This window comes from Pygoscelis adeliae, unplaced genomic scaffold (assembly GCF_000699105.1).
Source record: "Pygoscelis adeliae isolate BGI_AS28 unplaced genomic scaffold, ASM69910v1 Scaffold342, whole genome shotgun sequence".
Taxonomy (NCBI): Eukaryota; Metazoa; Chordata; class Aves; order Sphenisciformes; family Spheniscidae; genus Pygoscelis; species Pygoscelis adeliae.
In genome coordinates, this window is record NW_008824437.1 from 1,099,158 (window position 1) to 1,120,498 (window position 21,341).

The 21,341-nt window shown below is 43.2% G+C and overlaps 1 protein-coding gene across 1 annotated transcript in view; it reads left to right on the forward strand.

Moving 5' to 3' along the window:
- Positions 1-20,613, forward strand: part of COL22A1 (collagen, type XXII, alpha 1) — a 215,563-nt gene extending 194,950 nt beyond the window's left edge. The window contains exons 48-63 of the mRNA XM_009320934.1: positions 1,665-1,718; positions 3,089-3,142; positions 3,960-4,013; positions 5,085-5,138; positions 5,777-5,821; positions 6,783-6,836; positions 7,871-7,924; positions 9,887-9,940; positions 12,432-12,503; positions 14,327-14,362; positions 14,623-14,667; positions 14,967-15,146; positions 17,364-17,430; positions 18,845-19,027; positions 19,395-19,472; positions 20,426-20,613. Coding sequence (XP_009319209.1) covers positions 1,665-1,718; positions 3,089-3,142; positions 3,960-4,013; positions 5,085-5,138; positions 5,777-5,821; positions 6,783-6,836; positions 7,871-7,924; positions 9,887-9,940; positions 12,432-12,503; positions 14,327-14,362; positions 14,623-14,667; positions 14,967-15,146; positions 17,364-17,430; positions 18,845-19,027; positions 19,395-19,472; positions 20,426-20,613 — 1,272 coding nt within the window. The remainder of the gene's footprint in view (positions 1-1,664; positions 1,719-3,088; positions 3,143-3,959; positions 4,014-5,084; positions 5,139-5,776; positions 5,822-6,782; positions 6,837-7,870; positions 7,925-9,886; positions 9,941-12,431; positions 12,504-14,326; positions 14,363-14,622; positions 14,668-14,966; positions 15,147-17,363; positions 17,431-18,844; positions 19,028-19,394; positions 19,473-20,425) is intronic.
- Positions 20,614-21,341: the final 728 nt, after the last annotated feature.

Consider the following 21,341-nt stretch of genomic DNA (forward strand, 5'->3'; position numbering starts at 1 on the left):
GGTCGCTCGCGCTCCCTGGGGGCTGCTCTTCTACATGAGGAGGTTTGGCCGCCGCCCCTCTTGTCCCCGCCCATGCTGAGTCAGAGCTGCCGCTCGTCAGGGGCTCCCTCCTCCGGCTCGGGGTGGGGGGCTGGGGCACCCTCTCACTCCCTGCGCCTTTGCTTTTTGCGGGTTTTGCCGCGGTTTTGCCGCTTCAGGAAGGCTCCCCCGGCGCGATCCTCCGCTTCGGAGCCCTTCGCCTCGGTGGCTTCGCTGAAATGGCGAATAAAGATTGTTGCAAGCTCCATATGGAAGAAAGGACCATTTCCACCTGTTTGTGCATTGCATTTGCATTTTCCAGCGGGTTCCTAATGGTCCCCTGAGTGTCATAGAGTTCCCCGCTCACGATGATTGCTATTTAACACATTGGCCACTTTTCACTGATTGCTTCAACTCACTCTGTAAATTGATGCTAAGCTTCAGTCACTCTCTTTATACAAGGCAATGATCATGAAAACTCTTCCACAGAGACTACTTAGTAGTATGTGTATAGGTGTTTTCTTATATGTGGAATAAGTTGTCAGTCTAGAACCAGCAGATCTAAAAGTATTTTAGTTCTTAATTTTACACAGTGGTATGAGACTGGTTTTTCTCCAATTTTCATATGCTGTGGGTTACTTTTGAATTAAAAAGCCTTTTACATGTGTCCCTCTCCATCACAGTCCTTCTCATTCCTCGCTCTACTCTCTCTGCGAATACAATTATGCTTCTTTGTATTTAAAAAGGGGTGACAGTGCAGAAGCAGGGATGAAATAACTTGGCTCTCCTGCTTGTCGTATCACCGCTTATGCCCTCCAAGAGCTGGGACTTTTCCTGAGCAAAGGGCTTTTCTTTCCAAACCGCCTTTCTTTGCCCACAGTCACCAGCACTCATATTGCTGCTTACGGTGCAGTTTGGCTCTGCCATACTAAGGGTGTGCAGCCTTCGACTGTTCTGGGGAACAGCACAGTCTCTTCAAAGCTGAATTTACATTGCACTGACTAAATGACAGGAGGTACCAGAAAAGAGGATTAGATTAAAATTCTGTTTTCAGATGATAGCAGTCCCTAAAGGATGCTGAATGCTTTGCCACTGGGACAACACGTGGACCTGCTTTGTGGGTCATTTGTGCTCCCATGAGCATTATTTTAAGAGAAGCTAATAGCACAGACACATTTACCGTGTCTGTATTAACCTCATACTGCCACAGCCATAGGGTTATTCCAGTAGGATTACAACACTTAAAATTGTCCTATGAGACCCCTTGAATAGACTCACAGTCAAAGGAAATGTGCAAAGTAAAACCGAGCCTGTCAAAGCAAAGCAAAATGTGATGTTCCCCTAGATTGCTCCTATAATTTCTGGTTTTCAGAGTATTTTTGTCACAAGATTGGCTTTTTCCTATTTGTCCCCTATTTTCAGAAGGAAGGGCCAGGACCAAATTCAAATATCTGACTATTTCTGGCTTTGGAGTCTGATTGAATGCAGAGGTTGGCACTGCTTTTCTGTGATGAATGAAGAAATGATGGAACAAATGCTGAACTGACTGAAGAAAACTTCAGTGTTGCCAGCTGTGGTAGGAAGTGTGTTGACAAATGTACAAAATGCGTTCATCACTCGCGTTGTTTCTGCTTTATTTTGTTTAGGGACCAGATGGGGCACCAGGACCAATAGGACCAGCAGGAAACCCAGGAGACATAGTAAGCTCTAAGCTGTGTGTTTCACCACCAGCTTCACCTATATTTAGCTCTGTGAAGCAAAGCTGAGCTGGAACCCATGTAATGTCCTTTGAAAGCTCCCCAAACTATTCAGCCTGAATCAGCTCTACACCTGCAAGTAGGACCTCCACAAATAACCACAGATTACTCTGTTCTTGCAGTTTTGTGTACTCACCAAAAGAAACTCCAAATTAGCCAGACCATAATGCAGTCCATGGGACCTCTAAGGAGGTTTTTGTACCTCTTGTCTGTCTGTCCTTGCTATTAACATCTCTTAGCCTCTAGAACAGGATGACTAAATCTGTTAGGATGCTAGGCTAACAGCTGAACTGTGCGTGGGGATTGCCAAAATGACACCAGCAACCTGTTGAAGGATGTCACAGCACAGACTGCTCAGATGCCAGGGCCTGAGACCATTCCCTGGCACCACTGAAAATACTAGTACAGATGTAACCTTCGAGAAGTCCGTGAAGAATTTTGCTATTGCTCTTTCATTCGAAGGGTGTTCAGATGCTACTTTATGGTAATGCATCAGAAAACCCTGGGAGAGACAGGTAATCTGATGGATGCTGACTTCAGGTTGAAAAGGAAGAAATGAACCTTCCCTGAGTAATGCATGCTGTTGAGCTGGAACATTTTAAGACTGTGTAATTCTGTGATTAATTTCTAGAGCAGGGTTTCCTAATGAGCAAGGTGCCTTTTGCAGATCCGTTTCAACCTGAACATCATAAGTGAACAGTGATGGTCCTTCTGATGGCTGTTATGAAATCAGTGAGCACTCTCAGCAGAGAGGCCAGAGACTACATGGACAGGCTGGCTGAAATTCCCTTTCAAATGGATGATCAAGGTTGAGACACTGTGAAAGACCTGGGATGCTATTGTCCAGTCCTGTAGAGTAAGGGGATTTCTTGGGACCATCAGAAAGGCACTTCTCATAACAACTCATTTGATAAAATGAGTATAAAATATATAAAGTATATAGTATAAAAGTATAAAATATAGATAAAATATAGATCTTCTACTTCCTGGCTGGACACCTCATGCAGGAAGTTAAAGACTAAATATTAAATATAATTAAACTTCAGGAAAAAATTACCGGATATTTCAGTGGTTTCTCCATCTGTAACTACTTATAACTAATACTGAATGTTTTATGTGAAAAGAAAGCTCTCCAGTTTAAACTCAAAGGAATTCAAGGAAACCTCGTACACTCTGTGACATGGGCTACAAGACCAGCTTCTCACAGTTGTCCCTTGTCAAACTCTACATTTGATAAAAGATGAATGTATCTTCATCTGATAGAAGCATCTGAGGAGCTTGTCTGACCGACAGGGTTTCTGCTTTCTTTCCAGGGTAAAGATGGCCCTCCAGGTCCACAGGGCCCACCAGGGCTGCCTGGACTGCCAGTGAGTACAATTCAGCTCCTTCTAATTCAATACATTAAACTGTTCATAAACACATAGGTGTGTAAAACAGAGGTGACATTTTTGAGGTGCTTTGAAAGCTACGCATGATATGTAATGGTGTCTGTCATGTTGATGCTACGTCCTTGGTCCAGGACAGTGTGAATGCTGTATTTGATCACTTTAAAGCTGTGTTAATTACCAACATGAGTCGGGTCTGTTCCTTATTTGCCTCCTCATTGGAAGAAATACTCTTATGCAGAGCACAAAAATCAACTAATAGCTCCAGTGTAAGGATGCAAAAATTCTTAGACTGGAATACTGTCTTTATCTGAATCCACAGTCAAAATAATTTCTTTGCGCTGACTCAAGTTCAAGTGCATCTTGGGCATAGACTCTTCTCTTCTGAAAAATGTATTAGTACAACATTTTGGGTTTTTTTAATCTGTCATAGAGATAGGGACAGAGCTATTTCTAGTGTAAAGTAGCCTAGCTGAATGAATATTATGGCATTATAATGATTTATAACAGCTGTTTTTAGAATCCTGTTTTAAGATTGCTGGAGTGCTTGCCTTGCTGAAAAGGAGGAAACCCCTTAGACTTGCCATATTGGAAAGGGAAACAGTTTATGCTGTTATGGTGGTGTGGCAAGGAGAGGTATGGCTGAGCGATAGAAATAGGGTAGTTTTTGGAGGCTTAGGCAAACTTAAGTATGCCATGATGAAGCAGAGTTGTCACTGTGAAACTCACACTGACAAAAATCACACCAGTCTTCCCTGTTGACTCCTTCCTTACACCCTGTTTCGCATTTCGTTTACAGGGCATTGCTGGGAATGACGGCAAAGATGGCAAGCCAGGATCTCTTGGGGAACCGGTAATGTAATTGAAAACTGTTTCGCTCAGGCAATCAGAGCCTGCATCCAGTTATTGCTTTTGGAGCTGCCTATCTATGGACTCCTTAGGGGGGGCAGGGAGCCTGTTTGCACATCTTTTTTTTAGCACCAGAAGGATTATATTGTCTTGAGCAATTTATAAGAGTCACACACTAGCAATCTTGAAAAGAAACTGGGTTCTTTTACTTTTACAGCTACCATAAATACACTAAACCTTAGTGATTCCACTTTTACAGCTACCGTAAATATTGCAGAGAAAGAAGGTGGTCTTGTAACATTAAAGCTAGTAATCCATTTTTTAGGTAGAAGATTATGGGGCATAAAAAGATCAGAGGAGGTGTCTTTAAAGAAGCCTTTTCTGGATTGCTCTGTGACAGTTCTGTTGTCCAGGATTGGGGGTTTTGTATTTGATTTTCTCTACTTAGTCTATATTTGCATTTGTTGAGGGAAAAAAGCTGAGCCATGAAGTTGTCAGCCAAAAGGAAATGTTGATAAATTGGGCAGTGAATGTTATTCCTTGCAACTGTGTTTGTTATATGAAGAATGTGCGTCCAGCATCTGGTATTGCCAGCTTCTGTCTGTGACTTGTGAAATGGGACTTAGTGGTTCTGGGAAGAGCCAAGTCCCCAGTCATTAGGACAACTGGTATGTGGAGCAGCACTTGTCACAGCAGCTGCAGACAGTTGTGTGCTTGCATCAAAACACCTGGTTTCTACATGCAGATGCTGATTTTGTATGTGCTTACTAGGTACTGGTGCAGTTCTGTGCATTACCCCTTTGACACTAAAACACTGTAAAGGTGCACCAGTCCAAAGGTTTAAGCTGCCTTTGAACCTCAAAGGTTGCGCTCGTGACAGTGTGGGTAAGGGTATGTACAGGAATATCTGTCACTACTGTCCTCCTTGCACGCTCAGATTCCAATGTAGCTGGAGAAACCCTGGCCAATCCGAGTTCTCAGTGCTGTTACGTCTAGGGGAGAAGAGTAGAAGGTTTTAACAGCAGAGAGATGGACCTGAAACTCTCGCTAACATGAACATAATTGTTTCCCACAGGGAAAGCCTGGAGAACCAGGGCTCCCAGGCCAGGAGGGTGCCAGAGGTTTACCGGTAGGTGCTGCTCTGAAGGGTTCAATCCAGTCCGTCTTCTGTACTGTAGCCGGGAAGCTTTTGTTGGGCCGATGAAGGCCTTTACTGATGCAAACATATAACCAAAGAACTGGCCTGGCTGAGAATAGTCATGGCGTTTAGTCATTTAGTCATGTGATAATAGTCATGCGTTTAGTCATGTGACTAAATAAATAAATAATCAACAAAAATCAAACACAGGCATTTCCTTCACATTCAGTGAAAGAGTAGGTCCCTTACCTGGAAGTTAAAGCACATAACCTCATGACACCCCTTCTACCAGAAGGCATGGTCTACTCTCTGTAGTCCTTGTGCTCTGTTACGCATCCTCTGAAAGGATGGGGACAAAGAAATTTAGGGCTAAATAATCTATGGGCTGGTCACACCAGGAATACAGACAGTATCGTCTTGGTCTTGCAGCCTAAGGAGCTATGGAAAGGGCTTTTCTCTCCCTGTGACATGGCCCTTCCTGATAACTCCCTGGAACATGGCAGCTCAATGCTGACCATTCCCCAGTAATCTTAGGCAAAACTGGAAAGGTTATTAAGTGCGCACTCAAGCTAGAGTTTTCTTAATGTTTCATGCATCAGAGTGATTGTTACTTTCATTCTCTTTTGTAGGGTTTCAAAGGACAGAGAGGAGATACAGGTCCCCCAGGTCCCCGGGTAAGTAACATTTACCACATGCATCATGATCCTGTGGAGAAAGATTGTGTGAATTGAAGTTGACCTTTCTGAGGCAATAGGTAAAAACGATGACAGGTCTGTGTTTAACATGTCTGTTTTCAACCACAATTCCATGGGCCACACCCATGGCATAAAATCACAGCAGCTGTCTTCATTCCCTCTGATGAAGTTCTGCTTCCAGGTAAGGTGAGGCAGCTGGTAGAGCTGAGTCCTCTGATGCTCCCTTTGAGATAGCCCTTTGTGAGAAAGTTTCAAGGATGCCTCCATACCACATCCCTCTGGTACAAATGCTGACGTGCAAGGTGAGGAACCCTGCTGCACTTGTTGGGCAAGTATCAGCTCTCCTCCAAAAATGCCTAAGAAGTGCAAAGTAAGTTGAGGGACAAAACTTACAGAAATGAGAAGAGAAATGTCTCTAGCCCTTTGACTTAGTTGCCTCTGGATCATAAAACCCCAAACTCCTGTAAGAAAAGTTGGTCTGCTCTCAGTTCTGAGGAATGCAGTACAAAAAGCTCCTGGGTGTAGAAAGTGGAATACAAAACTGAATGTCCTTCTGCCTAATTCTGGCTTTTTACAGGGAAATAAAATGCTCTGCTTGCAGGAGCTTAGCTGAAAAATCCAGTGCTGGAGTTCCTCCTCTCTTTCTCATTACGGTAGTTTCTGTATCATGAATAGGTTGGTGGTTTTCAGTGACGGCACTAGCAGTAACAAATATTCTGCTGGAAAGCGGTGCACTGCCTTGTGCATCACTTACAGAAGATGCTTCTGAGTTACTTTTATAAGCTGTGTGTCGTGTATGATGTACAAGGCTCTTGTTGGCTTTAAAAAGTTTTCACTGAGCTCAGTCCAATATTGCAGAAACTCCATACCACTTATAGTGGTGTTACTGGCCTGTCTTTAACCTTGAGCTGATCTCTCTTTCCTTTTTGCTGAATTGCAGGGGGAGCCAGGTGCGACAGGTCCTGCTGGGCGTGAGGGGCCACCAGGGAAGGATGTGAGTGTACCATTTTAAGCAGAAACTAATCTCCTGCTCCCTGACAAATGAAGATTTTCATTCACAGTGACCCTGACCTAAAACAGCTGCAGAAACTGCAATAAAGGGTGAATTACTGCAGCAGTGCACAGGGAATGATTTGTGCAAAGATCATTAGGGTAAAAAAGAACTTGAGGGCTTTTGTCACTGCTCAGCTGCTGACACTTAAATGTCAGCTATATCATTGGAAAGGCAGAGAAAGCTGCATTGTTTGAATCCCGGGCTGTGCTGTGTAGCCATGGACCTGCTTTCTGCCACCCCTCTCTGAGCAGTGCTTCATTCTGCAGCTCCTACTGGGCCAGGTTTTGTCACGCTTCCTTTGCAAGAGCTGTACCTTACTGAGTGCGTAGCTCCACTGAAATCTATGAAATATCTATGGAATAAGACACTGCTGCTCAGAGGAAACATGGTACAAACAGATCCTCTGACATTATTAGTGTCAAATGCAGTCACGTAACAAAGTCCTGGAAGAGTGCAGCTGACATGGGATCCTGCAGCAAGTTGCTGAGCAATGTACCAAGCGGCTGACGTGCCATTGCCATGGGACTTGGGGAAGTGGTTTCTCATTTGCACCCCCTTGTATCACTGGAAAACTGTTGTGCTGTAAATGGTACCCTACAAAGTAAAATGGAAGATAGACCTAAGGGAACCCCTCAGAGAAGATAGAAGCAGGTCTTAAGCCTCCCTCAAGAGAGAACAAAGTAGTCAATTCTTGAGAAATACCAGAGAATCTCTGTCCCTGAGAAATCCAGCTTTAAGATAACCTGATAATAATGGTTTCCACCTGTAATCAGACTGCATTTAGTGATAGATGTTTAAAATTCAAAAGGCCGGTCTTCCTCATATGTAACTGAAAGGGGGTAGTGAGACTTCTTTAATGCTGTTTTCCCCTAATATGTGAACAGTATAATTTAGTAGGAACATTTTTAAATGCTTGTTTGCTTGCCTCCATGTCAGATCTTTCTCACTCAGCAGAATACTTTTCTGCATTTCAGGGTGATACCGGTCCCATAGGACCACAGGGCCCTCGAGGACTCAGAGGGCAACCGGTGAGTTTTCTCTCCTCCCAAGCCATTTCTGGAGGTACATTGTGTATAGTGGGAATGTCCTGCAGGCCAGAACTCTGTTTTGGAAGAAGAGTCTTAAGCAAGATTCGGGTGATGTTTAATTAAAACACTTTGCCTACTTTGAGAACGACAAATCAGAATGATATTGCTAGAAACTGATGAAGACTTACAATAATGGAGTGATGATTGCTGACTCAGTGGGAAGAATAGTTTAATGGTTTCTGCCAGGACTGCAGTGTCAGAAGGGCTCATATTCCAGTCCTGCCTCTGGCATCTCACTCGCTTCTCACATGGCCTCAGTTTTCAAAGGTAGACACTAACTGCAGGTGCCCAGTTTGAGAGTGAAGGGGTCCACTTGTGATACTATTAATTTTTGTCATGCTCTCTGTAATGTTTCCTGGAAAAAAAAAAGCATAATTTTAGGAAAAGGTTTGTTTAATTGAACACCTGTAGAGTTTTATTACAACTTCAGTGAAGAAATAGCGATTTAGTTGACATTTCAGAAAGTGTCATTTGGGATGGCTGAGAAATTACTTTTATTAATTTCATGGGTTTTTCAATTCTCTCTTAAAAATCAACCCTTTCCAAATTTGAATGCAGGTCTCTCTTACTGAACCTAGGCACATCTTTAATATGTTGCAATGAGTGATTTCTTTTCCTTCTCGGAAGACCTACTAGTGAAACAGATTCTACAACATGTTCCATAATCAGGGCAAAATGCTGATTCAGCCAGCAATGCCAGGAGCTAGAGCGGCAGGTCCCTCTGAGCTGGGAGGGTAGGGGTTTATATTAGACTGCAGGAACATATGGAGAACTCCTGTGTCTACCTTGTAATTTATCTCATTATTCCTGTACTGCTGGCATCACTCACTAACGTGTCATGCTCCTGCACAACACTAGCAATAAATAAAAAGATTTGAGGAGACAGAAATTATCATAACTCCAGGCCATATTCTTCTTTGGAGAAGAGATACTTGGGGTTTTGTATGTTGGAGGGCAAAGTATCAGTTTCTCTTGTTCTTCCTCTGCTTTGTTTCTTCTCTAATAAGGAGCGTGAGGCATGATTTTGAATATTGCCACTGAAAGGGCTGGTCTTTATGGTCAACTCCAATGCAGGGAAAAACATCTCTGCATGGTGAGTTGGGAGGAGGGAGCAGCAGGGTGCAGAATTTCATCTCACCAAACTTTAGTCAGTGTAGATGGTCAGCTCAGGTACTCTGGTAAGGAATGGTGAGAAACGGGTCCTTCTAAAGAATGATGTGGCTCATTGTGAGTTACCTGGTGTCAGGCAAGTATCAAATGCCTCAAGGCTTTAGGACAAGTGTTTCTCTCCATTCCCCAAAAAGGGGAATCCTGAGATGATTAAAAAATAGATACCTGGCCTCTGACTGTGATTCAGATGATAGCCTTGAGAAGAGGATGATAGGCAGTAATTTGCAGGACCTACCTCAGTCACTGGAGAGAGGAAGTTTTCTAACACAGGAAGGTGTGGGGGGATCTGGAGATATCTATCAGCTAGTGCAGAGCACTTTAACTTTCATCAGTGAGTTGTCAAAAGGTGCTTCAAACATGGACCAAAGGGGCTTGTCTGAACACTGGTGACTTGGAGCAGACACAGTAGGTGGCTCCATCCATCCGGGAGGATGCTGCATATGATAGGGACAAGGGTGAAGAAAAGGAGGAGGAGAAGGAGTGCTGGTTTGGTCCTCTTCAGACTAGGGGATTTGGGTCCACATCTCTCAATCTTTGTCCTGAGATGGGGTCAGCCATGCAATCAGGGATGCAGAAGTTGTGGGGTCAACTGGAAATAAGAGATCCTTACTCTGCAGGCTGCCAAGAGAGGAGGTTGGATAATGCTAAAGAAATCCCTGCTGGTGTAGCAGTAGGTGGATATTTGTAATTGTAGTATACGTTACTTCACTAACCTTTTTCCATTTGACATAGGGCAAGAATGGATCGCCTGGATCCGCAGGAGAACCTGGCCCAGCAGGTAACCCAGTAAGTACCACAAAGGGAAACTCATGCAGCAAGCAGTTATGTCAAGGAGAGGACTGATGAAGCATAGATGGAGTGGATTATGTGTAGCTGCTTACCATCCCTGAAGTTGCCATGTCTGAAGATCAGTGATCTGAAAACCACTGGCTGGCCACAACATCGAAGGGTGTTTGGCTGCATTCCTGGAATTGAGCTGCTAGCTGGGTCATCGTTTTTCCCAGCAAAAGTTAAGTGTTCACAGAAAAAGGAAATGATTGATTACCTGGTATGGAAAAAAAGATTGGCATGCCTTATCTTCACCAGTAGATTTAGTTTTGCCAGGCAAAGACTGTGCAGCCAGCAGAGAGTTGTCACAGGGAAGGAGAGGGCCTCGGGGAGTTGGCAGACTGCCATTGAGGAATAAAATCAGCAGAAAAATCCTCCCCAGGCTCCTGGGGAGAGCAGACAGTGGGCAGTAAACCAAGATCATAAAGCAGAATGAACCCCCCCTGGGGCCATCCTGTGTGGAAGAACAGCATGGTAATGAAGAGCTGTAAGGAGGACAGTGAGTTGTTTTTTTTTTTCTCTGTTCTGCTGCTGAAAATTGTTCAGGATTCAGCAAATCCATGCAAATGTACCTTTGTGTCCAGTAGCATCTATTGCAATGCAGGGCTCTTCCCTCTCTTTGTCCACCTAGACATTACAGCTTGCTGGGCTGCTAGATTCAGATAGAAACAAAGGCATAGCAGGAGAATCTGAAAAATCACAGCAGGACTGCACTCTGTGGCCCTTGCAATGCCATAAAGCAACCTCAGCCTCGCTACAGACTTGTGCCCTGAGCACATATTGCTTTGCTGCAGGGATGACTCCTCCTAAGTGGTCTCAGTGAAGCAAGCGACACCTTTCTGCATGGGGAGGTTATAATAATCATATTACAGGTGGGGTAGGAGTGGTGCAGTCTCGCAGCCTTTCTGCAGCCAAGAATTAGTGCTGCTGCTTTTTTCTCCTTGACATAACTTCTTCTTACCTTCCTGGGACCACTGCCATCGCTTCTTACCCCATGGATCCCCACTGTCGCCTTTTCAACCTTCATTTCTTCTTCTCATCACGCCCACCCCTGTTCGCAATTCCTGTTACTGCTTTTTAGCTTTCTGAGTCTTCACCAGGCCACTGTGGCTTTGGGATGCCCTGTGAATGCCAAATGGGGTTATTTTTTTAATCATCATCGTGTTATCACATTACCTAGACAGTCAGTGTCTCACCAGGCAGCTTCCTGCACAAACACAGAACTACAGCAGTCTCTGCTCCAGAGGATTTACAGTCCAAAAATAACATAAGAGATTGAAAAAGGATAAAGTCAGATGGTTGAGAAAGGGAAAACAATGAGACAGTGTTGGTCAGCAGAACAGACAGTTATCTCATCAGTATCCTTCTCTGCCATTGGAATGAATCCTCTCCCTTTCATAAAGGTTATTACGGGAAGTATTTCCTTGTGCTATACACAAGTCCATTTATTTCCAACCTTGTCTGGAAATGCACTAATTTCCTTCACAATGTGGTGTGACAAGCCAATATATTATATTTCTATTTTGAAAAAAAGCTTATCATGGCAATAAGGGTTTCTTTTCCACCTTTACCATTGCTGACTTGTAATCACAAGGTAAAACCTGCCAGGAGCCTTCTCCTTTTGCATCTGCTGTTTGACAGTGCCCATCCCACTTCACAGTGCTCATGCTTAAGCCTGCGCATAGCAATGCAGCCCAGCCCCTGAAATCTTCAGGGCTGACTGCGTACCCAAAAGCCATGTGCTTTGTGCCTGTCAGGTTCGTTGGTGCTCACTTTACACAAGATGGGCTTAAAATGAAGACAAGTTTTACTCCTAAGAAGAAAAAGGGATATGTTCTGAGTTAGAAGGTAGTGGACAAAGATGTGAAAGAAAAGGTTAAAATAACAGTAAAAAAAAAAAATCGGAAGCGTACGTGAAATAGCTCTGTATCATGAGATGCCATTTAAGCTGCCCTGGTCTGTAAGAAAAAGGGATAGTTTGGCAGAATATCACAAGAGATAAGTAAACAGCAGACATTTTTTAGATTGAACCTGGAAATAAAGGCAAAAGAGCAACTCAGTAGCTGTCTGTTGGTTGTATTCTCAGATTTGAGCAGTATGATCATCTGCACTGTTTCCCTGTCATCGCACATCACAGCGTTTCCACTCTGCAACACCGCCTTATAAACCATGCAGCGCCAGAATAGCCACTGAACATACCTCCTGTCACTTCCATAATTGTCTCTTCCTTTTCATCTTTTCACAGGGACCCGCATAGCTTATTAATAATGCAAACATGGTGTTTGCAATCTGCTTTTTCTAAATGACTTTGTTCTTCCTTTCCTTGTCAGTTTTGGGAGTCCTGCTGCTGCAGTGAAATTTCCCAGTTCCAATGTATCTGTAAATGCATGCTCTGGAAAAGAGATGTTGGAGAAAGGGCTGCTAGTGTCTGTCTCATTTCTGTCCTAAGGGTCCTAAAGGAAATAAAGGAGAAAACGGCAGCCCAGGACTCCCTGGCTTTGTAGGACCCCGAGGACCACCTGTAAGTGCATCTGGGGGTGGATTAGACCCACTAATTGTCTGCTTTTAAATGTTGGACCGATGAAGGTGGAACGTAGTCATCTTTAATTGGGTAAAAAACATAGGCAGGAGATCTGACAGATCCAGAAACCAAACTATTTACTTCTAAAGGAAACTGGACTGCAAAAATAGTATTTTTCTTATGGACAAACATCCATAATCTCATTTTACTGAGCTGGTACCTGTCAGTCAGCCCTGATAATGTGTGCATTAATCAGGCTGGTTCAATACTCGACTTAATATGGGTATGGGGTATTTAAGTTACTCAGACTATATCCCTGCATGAACCCCAGAAGGGCTAAATAGTGAAATTTTAAGTGCTGATAATAATATAGATATTTTACCAGCGACAGAAATACATTGCAACTAAAGCATTCGTATATCTCCCAAAGTGATCTAAAATAATACCTATATACATGAAAATATCATAGCCTTGAAATCCAATATTTATAGCTCTTCCAAGGCGAATAAAATATGTTACATTTTACTGGAAAGATGAAAAGAGTGAATGTTAGGTAAATATTTTTGTTTCTAGCTCTGTTGTGACTTAAAATAAGATTTAAAAGGTTTTCATGTGAATCTTGCAGAGCTGAATCTTCCACAGGACAATTCTTTTTTTCTTCTTTTTTTTTTTTTTTTTAATGATTGGAAAGGGGGTTTCGTGATGAAAAGAGGATAAAGAAATATTTCTCCGGAAAATTAATTTAAAGCAGCAAACGTGGTGGCCATTTAAAACTGAAGTGGCCCTAAGGAATACTTGAGTGAGTCGGATGTTGGCTAATTTGGAGCTGATGTGATCACACATCTGTGATTAGTTACATTGCTCATGCATACATAGATGTATGCTAGCACTGTCAAAGTTGTTATATGTGTTTCCAGGTTATGTGAAAAATACCACCTGCATGCACACATTATAGATATGATCATGTGCGTGGATTGTAAATGGACTATAAAGATGAATCTTTCCATTCATGATATGGGAAAGTGGGCAGAATTTTAACAATAACTAGTTTAATGTTTGCTTTGCTTTATCAGTGCACTTCAGGACTGCAGTGACTTCTTTTTCACTGAAATGCTGAAATGCGAAGATTGTATTGCCTAATTATCACATTATAAATGAAGAGTATAGAAAAATTCCTAATAAGGTGCTTGTTTAAATTGAGGTTATTTGATATTGGGGGTTGGGCTAGATGACCTTTAAAGGTCCCTTCCAGCCCAAACTATTCTATGATTCTATGATTCTGTGATTCTATGATATAGTTCTGAAACACAGGCAAGCTTTCAGGCTTAAACTTGCTTTATCACTGGCTCTGTATCCATTATCTCAGCTGGTGTAATACAAAATGGTACCTCTTCTTACAAAATTTACTTCCTTTACATCTTTAGACTGTTACGGCTATAACATCGGCACTGCTTAAGCTAAACCAGCCCAAGTAAAGTGTACGAAGCTTCGTGAAATGTCTGTAAGAAAAAGGAATAAAATGTATTGAAAGCAGGAACACACTTTCAATGAAACATCTGTCCTGATCTCAGCTGGTTCGGTAGAAATGACTTCCTTTTATTTACAAACATTTACAGGGTATGCAGCTTTACTAAAAAATGCTTTCTAAATAGTAGGATGTGTCTTTCCAGGAATGACCTATAGCAGTAGGATAAGCTAAATCATTCAAACCCACTGCTGTGTAGCAGAAAACTTGGGCTCTAAACAGAAAGCAAGACTTGTGGTTATTAGGTAGGGTCTTTCTTGCAGTGCGGTGCTAAATTCACTCTCTCTCTCTCTCTCAGGGAGAACCAGGAGAGAAGGGTCCTCCTGGAAAAGAGGTAAGTTAAATTCCCAGTTGTTTCAAAGTAGGGCTGGTGTCTTGGGGAAAAAACATCAAGGATGCTACCTGAGTTGCAATAAATTGATTTTTTTCTTGTATTGTTGATATTTGAGAACAGACAGGGAGCTCTCAGGAATCTGTGGGACTGACAGGAAAATAAATTTTCACCAGGTCATAAGAATCATTGCAAAAGCATTTGCTTTATTATTTACTGTTATTATGGATAGCTCTTTCATGCTCACCCTTATTTTGTTGCAGGGTGCACCAGGGAAACCAGGTGACATTGGCTCCAAAGGAGAGAGGGTAGGTTGGAGAATATTATGTTATGTTATTACGTTGAAATAAAGAGAGCTATTTTGAGTTAGGGGCCGAGGAAGGGGTCATTCAAGAGTGAAGCATGGCCTGTAGAGATCTGCTGTGCTCCCCACCCTCCCAGCCCTCTCTTTAACTATTCTTCGTCAGTAATAATTCGTGGATCATTTGTAATGCACCAGATGTTGTATTCAGTAACTTTGCCAGCTCAGCTGTTTGTGTTTTGCTGTGCTTGGAAATCAGAAGTTTGCCTCTTATTTTGTGGTGGCAATGTCATTTTTTTCACTTAGGGAGAGCCTGGCATCAAAGGTGAAAAAGGCCCTCAAGGAGAAAAGGGCCCTCCAGGTGATCCTGGGATACCTGGTCATAAAGGCCATCCAGGACTGATGGGTCCTCATGGACCCCCAGGAGACACTGGGCAAGTTGGACCTCCCGGTCCTCCAGGACAGCCAGGATTTCCAGGACCAAGGGTAAGACTGCCAGAGAAGGGCTTTGTATAGTAGTTTTACTGCCACAGTGTGTGATCAGAAAAGTACCTAAGATAACAGTAAGGCTGATTGATAGAAACCAAAGCAAGTGTGTATTATAATGGGGAGGCAGCGTTTTTATCTCTTGATACACAAAAAGGAGAGCTACAGCATATCTCAGGAATGTGTTGTGGAGGTGTTGGACTGAACTTCAGGAGAGCTGAGCAATCCAGACCTATAGCCAGGGCAGCCAGTCCCTGACACCTTATACCCCTAAAAGCCTAAATCAGGTCTTGTGACTATAGCCATGGGTCTGGAGTCTGCAAAAGCTTCTTTCTATAAGGGTGTTTATGCATAGCATTTCATACGGAGGTTTTACGCCTTTCTCTGCTACTGGTTGTTATGAGAGACAAAATGCTGAGCCATGGAAAGGTCACTGCTCTGTTCCTGGAAATCCTGGAGTCAGCTCATCAGAATTCATGAAATCCTATTTTTGTTTAATATTCTCTTTTTTTTTTTCCCTAACGGGAAACAATCTCGCTACCGAGAGTGCCTGAGGGTAATGTATGCAGAAGAATGAGAAAAACTACCAACACTAGTGAATCCACTATGTCCATCCTGAGGATGAATTTGAGATTACCTCAGAAGGGAATAAACAGTAAAATAACCTCTGATGTAAAAGCTGGGTGAATTTTAGACAAAGCATTTCTTTACGTGTCTCAACAACATAGAGATTTGATGAAATCCAGTGATGATTATGGAGGCTTAATGCAACTAATAGGGTTCAAACTTGAAAAGATAATTTGTAAGCCTTCAAAGTATGTTCCACAATCATGTTTACTTACTGGCATATTCACTAAGAACCATCACAAATGGTTAGTACTTAATGACAAAATTGTTTCTTTTGTCACCAACAAACACATTTTTTTCTCATGCAAAATTTGTGTTGGGAAGAAGGCAGCAAATAGACCAACTCTGTACTTACCGACAATGTTATTGGTTAAAATTGAAATGTCTGTCTCTAGCTATTTAATAAAATCTACATTTCTTAATGAAGAGTAACTTCTGATTCAGAAGACCTCACGAGGTTTTTATAAACACAGAGGAAACAGACTGTATCCTTGTATGTTAAAAGGATAGGTGTGAGGGAAAAGCAACACTTCCATGCAAATAGCTCATACACAAAAGAATGCAGCCTTCAGGTTGACCAGAACTATTTTCAAAACTGGCAGAAATTCAAAGAATAATTTTAGCCAAAAAATGAAAAGTGTATTTCAAGTGAAACATCTCACTTTATGATTTACAAAGGAAAACATTTGATCTTGCTGGTTCAAAATGAATTTTCAAATATAGCTACATTTTTGCTTTTGAGTTTATGCAAAGAGAAGAGTCTGGTTACCCTAAAACCACTTTTTTTATTTTCTTGGAAAGCCACAACCTAAAACATTCTCCTTCCGCCTACCAAAAATGCTTTCATCATTTTTTCAGTTGCATCATCCAGAGCTGTTGTTCACGTAGCTTTGAGTTTTGACGGCCATTACAGCTGTCCAACAGCAAGTTGGCACAAAAGAGCTGAGAGAGGGGATGAAAGTTACTGTCCCTTGGAGGCTGGGTAGGGGACCACGGCTAGGCAGCCACATCCCCCGTCTCCCTTCAACAGCCTGAAATCAGAAAGAACCTTGTACTCATTTGGAAGAACGGGTATCATATGTGTAAACTGGCTTTTGTTCCCCGAGATAAGGTCTGTTGGCAGGCGATGCATCCGGTATGAGTGTTTATAGCAAGTCTAGATACCCACCTTAACTACCCTGAGGGCACGCATGCTTCTCTCTGCACGGAAACGAGCAAGGCTGAAAAAGGAGGTAGGCTTTCCACTATGATCTCGTAGGGCAGAGGATGTCTCCTGATTCGATTTCTACTACTTCTCCTATGAGTGTATAGGAGGGAGATTTTCTCTAGGAAGGAGACAGGGACAGTGTCCCAACTATGCCCTCTGACCAGGCTCCCTGCTTACACTGTTGAGCCCACGGCTTGCCAGCAGATTGGGAATTGTGGATGTTTTGAGTCCCTTTACATTCTTCTTTCAGGCAGTCTCTGCAGCCCTGTGTATACTGTGGGTGATGAAATGCAACCCACTAAACCCTTTGTGGAGGGTTTAATTTGCACATCCCCTGGCTGTGATTATTATGTCTTGTTATTGCTGCGATTATTACTCTTTAGGGGGAATCCCCATCTCTAGAGACTTTGAGAAGGCTCATCCAAGAGGAGTTAGCCAAGCAGCTAGATGGTAAGTAATCTGCTCTGGGAAGCCAGAAGATATATCTGAGAGTATGAAAGATATTTTCCATAGCTGTGGTGGCACCTGAACCTCTCCTGCTTATGGAAGGCCATGTTGCAACAAGCCTGCCTGGAAGGAGGAATGTGTAAAATGAAACGTGCTTAGCAAGTTTTACTGTTCCCCAAGCTTGATGTTCCCAGCAATAGCACAGGGGCTTTCTCCCTTCTTCAGCCCAAGGCCATTGCCTATGCTAAGCACCTCATGGCTTTTTGCTACCAAAACAGCTTTGCTGCAGACTCATTCCTGCAGATGCCTGGGCTGAGGTGGTAGGACAAGAGAAGATACAAATTCAAACAGATTAATTCAGTGCCCTGAAAGAGAAAGTAATCAGAGTAGAGCATAAACTTGCTTTTGAGGTTCCAGCTGGAGGAGAAATGTTCCTGATTTCTGGATGTGACATTTGATACCCATCAGTATGAGAAGAGGGCGTGGAGTGGATGTGGGCTGCTGCTTCTCTCAAAGTACATGAATTGCAGACCACTACTGACCCCATCTACAGTGAAATGCAGAGCTGTAGTGCTTCTTCTCACAGAGCTCTTGGAGCAGCTGACACATAGCTGCAGGCGTTTTCCTCCATGCTAAAGATCATGGTTCAACAGAGTGATTTATTTGAAGGATTTTATTTACACGCTCTCAGACTTCAAATTCCATGCCAATCTAAAAACGTTCAAGATTTTGGATCAATGAAGAGAAGATAGAAAACCCTTCTCCCTCTATTCTGTAGGATGTTTTTGTGATGCTGAGTATGTCTTAAGAGCTCTCGAGGCTGTTCAGGGTCTTAATATGGAAGTGGCAAGCAATGTGCCTGCTTGGAAATTGGAGAATATGCTGACGCAGGGAGCTGCCTTAGTTACAGTTTCTGACTTCACAGCCCAAAATGGGTACATTAACTTTAACTCCACATGTGTAACAGCCCAGAACAAGGAAAGTAAGCTTTCTCCCTACAGAGCAGCCATGTAACATCTCGCTCTGTGTAGCAGAAGCAGTGGAAACAGGCTCTTCTTTTCATTCAGAGCAGTAATTATTCCAGTTTGACAGAAATCCACCAGCTGCACAGTTAAAGGAAAGGACATTTCAGATCCTTGGTGGACAAGGAGCAGAGGATGAGAAAGGTGTTTAGGATTAACTATGAAATTTAGGAGAAGTTTAAAGCTACTGAGAAATGAGGTTTAAATAATTTAGAGAGGGACAGGGAGGCACCATCATGGCTTATAGGGAAGGATTGTGTGGGGACAACAAATGGGTGACCCTGAAAAATTTATCTGTGACAATACTTGGACTTTCCTGGGCCACTGGTTCTGGTTCTCCATCTCTTGGACCACTGACTTTCTAGTCTAACAAACCTATTTCCCTCTCTTCACAGCAAAGTTAGCCTATCTCCTGGCTCAGATACAGCCTGCACATGTAAAAGCGTCCCATGGCAGACCAGGACCTCCTGGTCCCCCCGGGAAGGAAGGACTCCCAGGAAGAACTGGCCCTCCAGGAGAGCCTGGACAACCTGGACTGACTGGGTCTGAAGGGCCACCTGGACCAATTGGACCTAAAGGTTAGTGAAACTTGGTGTGTTTGGGCAGTCAGATGAAGGGATGTGTCTACCACACTTTGGCGTCCACCTCTTCTGTTAGTAGCATCTAAGTGGGCCTCAAAATGCATGTGTTAGAAGCAGCCTCAGTCTGTTGAACCAGAGGTGGTGAATGTGACCAGCAATTGCTGGTGTGTTCCACCTCTGGCCAGAATTGGAGTGGGGTGAGTCTTCATTCCCACTTAACGTCCCATCTCAGAGGACTGGCCACAATTAGGAACTATTTTTAGCAAATATATGGGCTTCAGTGTGGATGGAAGACCTATGGTAGTATTCTTTAGTTCAGTAAATCATGCTTATCAGTTCATTATTTTTCTTTCCCTCTCTACAGGAGAAAGAGGAGCAAAGGGTGAGAGGGGAGACACTGGCATTGGCCAACGAGGAGAAATAGGTCCTCCAGGAATTCCAGGTGTGTTTATTCAGAACAACCCACAAAACACATCACTTAGAATTGCTGCAAGGACACAGGTGTCTGCCATATTAGATAGACAATCAGGATAACATAAATACAGCATACACAATTTCTGTAGAAAGTGGCCAAAACAGAAGAAGTATATGGCATCGTATCTGGCCACCTTTGTTTCCTTAGCCTGATTGACAGGTATAATGATCCATCTCAGTAACAGCTAGGTTAACTGACCTTTGGGACAAATCCAAAGTGAAGCTTTAATTACTAGATACACTGTGAAATGTCCTATCTGCCTTTGCCAGAATCTTGTTGTGACCAAGTTGAACCCAGAGATCCAGGCAGCTTCAGATGTTATAAAAGGTCATATCCAACACCCGTGCCTCAGGCATACAGTTCGTGCCTTACCTTTGCTGACAAAGCAGCAGCAAATATATTTTGTTTCTAATTTGAAATTAGGAGCCCTTGATCAGTTTTGCCTTCATCCTGCTTTGTTGGGGTAGGAAACTATGGGAAGCCTTCATAACTCCATGGTCTGAATTTGGCATACTGGCCCTGAGTTGCCTTAAAATAACAATGGACCCACTATGCTTCGTACGAATGAGTTATCTCCCAAAGTTGGCTCTTGCCTCAAGGTTTCCCATCCTCACCTCCTCTCTATGAGGACTACATGTCATTAGTTGGCTCATGCAGCTGCACAACTTCAACATGGTGATAGAGGAAGAGCAGCCATAGCAGAGTTGTGCAGCCCAAGTATGCTGTAAGGGGTCAAAATCTTTCTTTCAGAGAAGACACACTTGTCACGTCCTTGTAGATACATACTAGCCAGACCCTCGTCTGTGGAAGCTGATGTCTGCATCCCAGTTTGGCAGCAAAACCATCTCCTGTGATGTTACATTGCTGAGCACTGCACCCTGGGGGTATCACTCACCAAGGGCATTTTGTTTTTATTTTAGGCCTCCCAGGGGAGCCTGGCTATGCCAAAGATGGGATGCCAGGGCCACCTGGCCCTCAAGGCGAAGCTGGTGTGCCTGGTCTCACGGGTCCACAGGGACCTCCGGGAGCCAACGGACAGTGTGACCCCACTCAGTGCGCTTACTATGCAAGCCTGGCTGCCAGACCCGTTAATGTCAAAGGGCCCTAGCATGCAGGGAGTATCCCCAGACTTGTTTTTAAAACTTGAATTCATCACGCCTGCCAAGTGCTCTCAGATGTCTTCAAATGTGTTTCTTTTGTGGGAGGCCTTCTAAAGCCAACAAATGCTGCCGGTCGGTCAGATTATTTTTATGAATTATTATTATTATTATTATTATTATTATCTTTTTTGATGTGATATGTGAATTTGTTTTTGTTTTCTCTAACATCAGGGCATATTACAACATTAAAAATAAGTGTTTTTTTCCTCTTTTGAAGAGCATACAGTATCGATGCATTGTGTAGCTATGCAAAACCATTCCGATGCCAAAATTTTTGTCTGTTATCTGGTTAATTTTTTCCAAAGCTTTACCCCTCACCCTTGAAATGGAAATAAAATCCTGCACTGTGCAGTCCGGGGCATTAACTGTGAGACACAGGCTGATCGCAGGATTGTTGGTGCTATCTGCCATCCACATGGAGGGGAGGAAGGCAAAGCCATGCCAAAACTGGGGAAGAGGTCTCCAGTGTATTCAGCTCACAATGGACAGACAGTTACGAACAGCCAATGTGTGTTTCCCAGAAATTCCCTATTAAATGTAATGTTCTTCTGCCCATAAGTGAATCTGTATCCTATAGGCGCTGCTTTTTATGGGACCATGTGGGATCTCACAGTAAGGCCTGAAGAGACCACAGAGATGATCTAAACCTCCTCACTGCTCCCTGTGCAAGAGCTTC